Raw genomic sequence first — 6,585 nt, 5'->3', positions numbered from 1 at the left:
GTATGCAAAGCATGGTTTCAAAATAAAGGTATAGAAATATTACCATGGTCAAGAAACAGTCCTGATCTCAATCCAATTGAAAATTTGTGGCGACGTTTGAAAATTCTTGCACGAATAAAACGTCCATCCAATAAAAGACAACTTATTGAAGCTATAATTGATTCTTGGCACCATGTGATTACGAAAGATGAACTTCAAACAGTCGTTCACTCAATGAAAAGAAGCTGGGAAGCTATTAGTTGCATAATTTTTTTTGTAATACAGATATTGTAATACTGTATTCATTATTAAATTCTACATTAAATTACCTTCAATTTGATATATAAACTTTTGTATTTAAGTGAAAATTAATATATTCTACAAGTACACAAAGTTGAAAAACTTGAAACTTTCAAAAAGGGTCCACACTTTTGGCCACCACTGTATATTTTGCCATATTAAATGTATTCAACATTGTTTAATGTGATTTTGTTATTTTTCTGCTAAACAATTTAAATGCGCTGATTGCTGTTGCTGAAAATAGCAAGTTTATTCAGAACACAGAACTGAAAATGCTTATAAATTGAACCAAATGTTTCAAGTAAAATAAAAAAAGTAAAGCAATCATGAATAATGATGAATTACACCAGACAACATGAAAGTATGACATTATAACAGTTAAAAACAATATTGCTGTATTTAAATTTTTGTTATGTTTGGATTTGGCCTAGATTTATCCAGCCATGAAAATATGAAAAAAGACACGCATTTTTGGCTGTCCAGAGATTTTAAAGGGAGGTTTCGAGAGGGTATGGTTGCAAGAATCTTCTTATCTTAATGAAACGTCATTAATTTGATAAAATTTAGATATTTTGATTCGCTAAAAGGATATCGCCACTCTGAAGGTGGGAAATTTTTGGGACTATCTTAATGCGTACTTTATTTACGAATTATTGCCCATTTACTTCAGAAAATAATCTTCTATCTGGCCTTATTTGGTGCATCTTGACCTTTTAGGCCGACTTCTACATCTTAAACTTGATAATATGGAAGACAAGCGAAAAGTGATGTTAAATGTTAAAAGTTCAAAATGAAGATAAAACAAAGGAAAATTTCAGACGTATGAAAAAGAAAGGGGGGGAGTGAAAAATAATAATAAAAAATAACAAACAACTAGGGAAAAAAAGGATAAAAATTTCTATAAAAATCCATAAAATGAAAGATATAATCTTTTCATCAGCCCACACAATTATATCCACGAAAAAGAGTGCTTTCTGATATTGTATCAATATAGCCGAAGCAAAATATATTAATACAATAGTGTGAGGAGCACTCAAAATTTTTTTTTACAAAAAATACAACAAATAATACAATAAGTAAAAATATAACACGAAAAAACAGAAAATAAAATAAGATAAAACGAAAAAGAAAAAACAGAATAAAACATAAACTTTAAAGCGAGTAGCGAATTCAAATGTACTTACATGAACGGGAAATTTTTCAAGAATGATTTAAAAAAAAGATTTTCGTAACAAGATTGCCAGATAGCAAAATATGAAAACAAAAGCGCAAATTGAGAGCAACTAGAGGAGTTTTGTTTTAAAGTGCCGTTCTTAGTGCATTGCTTGCTGAAGTGCTTTTGATTTGTTAGTTGCCAAAGAAGGGCCGGAAATGGATGTGCGCAAGGTAATATTATACTGGATACTTTAAAGAAGTTGACCATAAATATTTTTAGAAAATAAAAATTTATTTAAGAAAAAAATAGAAAATAGAAGCATGAATTGCCTGTTTTGCATTTAATTTTAGCCACGGATTTGCCCGAAATGGATTTGCACATGGAAAAATTGCATAAATTAATAAAGAAATTTTTAGTGAATAATTTTACCCACGTATTTGCCCGAAATGGATTTGCACATGGAAAAATTATATAAATTATATAAATTAACTTCGTAACTTGATAACTATATAATAAAACTTGGTAACTAACAAATCAAAAGCACTTCAGCAAGCAATGCAGTAAGAACGGTACTTTAAAACAAGACTCCTCTAGTTATGCTCAATTTGCCCTTTTGTTTTCATATTTTGCAATCTGGCAATCTTGTTACGAAAATAATTTTTTTAAATCATTCTTGAAAAATTTCCCGTTCATGTAAGTACATTTGAATTAGGTACTCGCTTTATAGTTTATGTTTATTCTGTTTTTTCTTTTTATCTTATTTTATTTTCTGTTTTTACGTGTTATATTTTTACTTATTGTGTTCTATTTTATTTGTTGTACTTTTTGTAAAAAATTTTTTTGAGTGCTCCTCACACTATTGTATTATTATATTTTGCTTTGGCTACATTGATACAATATCAGAAAGCACTCTTTTTTGCGGATATAATCGTGTGGGCTGATGAAAAGATTATATCTTTTATTTTCCGGTTTTTTTTATAAAATTTTTTATCCTTTTCTTCCCCCCCCCAGCTGTTTGCTATTTTTTATTATTATTTTTCTCCCCCCCCCTTTTTTTTCTTCTCCATTTTTTTTCCATGTCTGTAATTTTCCTTTGTTTTATCTTCATTTTGAACTTATCTAATGGGCTCTGTTTACTTGCAGCTTATGCGCAATAAATGAAATTTATTGTTTTTCTTAATTTTCTTCGTGTTTTTTGAAATATATAATATTAAAATATAAACTAAAAAATATAAACTTTCCCTTAAATACCATATTTCGTGAATCTTAGAGAATATAACTTACTTTATCACCAGCTTTTCTTGTCAGCATTCCAAACAGAAAAGTTGCACAAATAATACCTTGAGGTAATGCAATAAATACTTGAGTCAAATGGTGAATACTGTCTGTGTGTTGAAAAACAAAGCTAAGACCTATGCAAACACCACCATAGATAGCAGCTATTAAAATAAAGTACTTAAATAAATTCTCAAAATTAAAACTACTGTATATAAATGAAATAAACTAAAAGTATCTAAATTTTTTAAGTAGTATGTCCATTGATTCAGTCAAGGAAATAGTGAAATAAAATAATATTTTCTTGCCCAGTTCTCCGAACGAGCTTTATTTATGCTTTTTGCAAAAACTCCAGCAGAGACGGTATTTTTTCCTTATTTTTGCTTTAAATTATACTATATTATTTAGGGTATATATCAGGGTTGGCAAGTTTTTGACACATGACGGTTTTTACCGGTTTTTACCGTCATGTCAAAAACTGTCAAAAACCCATAGTTTTGGTAAAACTGTATTTTTATTTGAGTTTAACTGTTTATAATTTAAAATTAATTCATTTTTGGGCAATAAAATTAGAAAAAAAGTTGTTAAAAAATATTGAAGAACAGATTCTTGCATTTTTCCAACATGAATATATCAAAACATACTATTTTAAGTAAAATATTAGGATACTAAAAAAAATTTCAACATTTCCAAACATCATTTTGTTTGGCATATTACATTACTGAAGAATGTCAAGATTGATTAATTAAAATTTTGCTATGAGAAACACATGTACACATAAAAAGAAAGCCTCATAAAATAAACTTTTCTTATCAATTTTGCTTTCAATATTTTACACAGAAATGATACATGAAAAAGCCTGGGAAATCCTTTTAGAGTTTCAATATTTCTGTATGAATGTATATCCTTCTATAAGAATACATGCATATAGTTGCAAAATCAATAGCAATCATTTGCAACATTCATTTATAAAGGCAATTATGTGAAAATAATATATTGTCCGCTATATGCCATAAATTAATAAAAACAGTAGGTTTTTGACAGTTTTTACCGGTAAAAACACGGTTTTTACCACTGTCATGTCAAAAACCAGTTTTTGACGGCAAAAACCCAACCCTGGTATATATAAAATAAAACCAAAACTTGGAAAGAATTTAAACTTCAAGGAGCAGTCACATTAAGAAATTATTGTTGCCAATTAAGTATAAACTATTAATATTTTTCGTACATGTATTTGTAAAGTTATTTGCAATAAACTATTTATTAACTTAATTGATTAATTTTTCCCAAAATAGGGTATAATGTGTGTATGCTTGAAGACTCACTACCATGACAGCGGCTTCCTAAACCAGAATACCATGCAATGCTGACTCTTAGTCAAAATGCCGCGAGTCGCGCACAATTTCTGAGCTCCCAAAACTAAGTCAGAAAGCAAAGACAGACGGCGAACGAGCACAAAGACCAAGATTAAAGCAACAAGGTGACTATGTAATTCAATCGCAGTTGACATCAGCATATGAGCAAGTACATCGCGTTTCAAGAGTAAGGCTTTCAGGCTGGAAGATAATCGTAACGACTCAGTATTTGTTTAAATCAGGGTTGGGTTTTTGCCGTCAAAAACTGGTTTTTGACATGACAGTGGTAAAAACCGTGTTTTTACCGGTAAAAACTGTCAAAAACCTACTGTTTTTATTAATTTATGGCATATAGCGGACAATATATTATTTTCACATAGTTGCCTTCATAAATGAATGTTGTAAATGATTGCTATTGATTTTGCAACTATATGCATGTATTCTTATAGAAGGATATACATTCATACAGAAATATTGAAACTCTAAAAGGACTTCCTAGGCTTTTTCATGTATCATTTCTGTGTAAAATATTGAAAGCAAAATTGATAAGAAAAGTTTATTTTATGAGGCTTTTTTTTTTATGTGTACATGTGTTTCTCATAACAAAATTTTAAGTAATCAATCTTGACATTCTTCAGTAATGTAATATGCCAAACAAAATGATGTTTGGAAATGTTGAAATTTTTTTTAGTATCCTAATATTTTACTTAAAATAGTATTTTTGATATATTCATGTTGGAAAAATGCAAGAATCTGTTCTTCAATATTTTTTAACAACTTTTTTTCTAATTTTATTGCCCAAAAATGAATTAATTTTAAATTATAAACAGTTAAACTCAAATAAAAATACAATTTTACCAAAACTATGGGTTTTTGACAAAGGGGTTTTTGACATGACGGTAAAAACCATGGTAAAAACCGGTAAAAACCGCCATGTGTCAAAAACTTGCCAACACTGGTTTAAATACATTGAATCAGTATCAGCATAATTTTAAATAGATTTAGCTAAAAAAACTTCACACGATTAATTTTTACTCGTATAAAACTAGTGAGGTCGTAGAAAACTTACACACAATTTTCGCCACTAAAATGATTCTAAATTCAGAAATGTTGCCCTTTCTGAAGATTGGTATTAAATAATCAATGACTGTCACGGTTGAGGCAGAATTTAGACACGAGGAAATAGTGCTCATGGAAGCACTGAAGATGCCAGCTATGCATAGACCTGTCAGTCCTGGATAAGAGCTAAATCTTGTAACAATGTAAGCCGGGACGACCTAAAAAGAATTTAAAAATTGTTTGCGTTGATGTAGTAAATGTAAGAAATAAATGCTTAATAGTTTGCTAAAAAAAATATCTCTTAGTATTAAAAAATTATAAGGCCTTTACAAAATAAGAAAACTTCGAAGCTTGAAATTACGAAGGTGTGGAGGATTAAGAAGTGTATTAAGAAAGGAAAATAAGATTTTATAAATGATTTATTAGTTTTTAAGCTTGTTGGAAAGATACTACGCGGGAATGGTCACAGCCTGCAGAAATATAACTATAAGAGTTAAAATTTTTCATGCTGAATTGGTTACATTTGCTTATAAACTTCATAGAGTTTCTCTTTTGAAATTCTAATTAATTCAAAAGTTACTGCTATTTTAAGTCTGTTTTTTTTACTTTTAAATTTTTCTATAAATGAGAAAAATGCGATGAAATAAAAGAAAATGAGATTCGACTAATAGCTCGAGAATTAGTAACTGGTAAACTTGTAGTAAAAGAGCCATCTACTGCCCACAGAAATGCAACTGCAGAATTTAAATTTAATGAGCAGATATGAGCAAAAACAGTGAAGGATCTTTGGGTATTTTTGGGGATTTTAAATCATTACCATCATTTTTTGCCAAAATAGCTCAAAACCAAGTTCTTCTGCATGATTTTTTTAACAAGAAACTTGCAAAAAATAGTACTAAACCAAAAGTTAGTCTTTCCACTTCAACACATTCAAGAGTATTCCCACCTATTTCAGACTATTTTTCTCTTATACATATTGACATAGTGTGACCCTTGCACTAAATCGAGGTTATAACATCTGTTTAACAATTACAGATAGATTTACGAGATCGCTGGAGGTAGTTCCTTTGACAAATATGACAACTGAAACCGTAGATGAGTTTTTTTGTATTCAGGCTGGATTGCATAATTTGGAGTTCCACAATGTGTTACTAGTGATGATCAGAGAAGACAATTCGAATTTGACCTCTTCTGCTGGTTAAGAAAGTTAATTGGCATGACCCGAATTCGTACTTCAGCATATAATATCGCCACAAAGGGCGCTATGGAACTGATACACTTAAAGCTATTATGAGCTATTATGAGCTATCAAACTGAAAAAATTTTTCCTTCCATTTTGTTGGAATTCCGAGCTACTGTAAAAGTAGGTTTTGATGTTACTCTGGCAGAGATGGTTTATGGTTCAACTATCTGACTTTCTGAAGAATTTTATACAGCTGGTCCATTTTCTATTGATCCAAC

At 29.7% G+C, this 6,585-nt stretch overlaps 1 protein-coding gene across 1 annotated transcript in view; it reads right to left on the bottom strand.

Moving 5' to 3' along the window:
• The window catches only part of LOC122271803 (putative sodium-dependent multivitamin transporter), a 50,004-nt gene that overhangs the window by 14,031 nt on the left and 29,388 nt on the right, over window positions 1–6,585 (bottom strand). Inside the window, exons 7-8 of the mRNA XM_071184231.1 lie at window positions 5,135–5,342; window positions 2,720–2,874 (exon numbers count right to left, since the gene is read on the bottom strand). Of these exons, the coding sequence (XP_071040332.1) occupies window positions 2,720–2,874; window positions 5,135–5,342 (363 nt within the window). The remainder of the gene's footprint in view (window positions 1–2,719; window positions 2,875–5,134; window positions 5,343–6,585) is intronic.

Source organism: Parasteatoda tepidariorum, chromosome 8, assembly GCF_043381705.1.
Source record: "Parasteatoda tepidariorum isolate YZ-2023 chromosome 8, CAS_Ptep_4.0, whole genome shotgun sequence".
NCBI lineage: Eukaryota > Metazoa > Arthropoda > Arachnida > Araneae > Theridiidae > Parasteatoda > Parasteatoda tepidariorum.
This window is presented reverse-complemented; position numbering and strand designations above follow the sequence as displayed.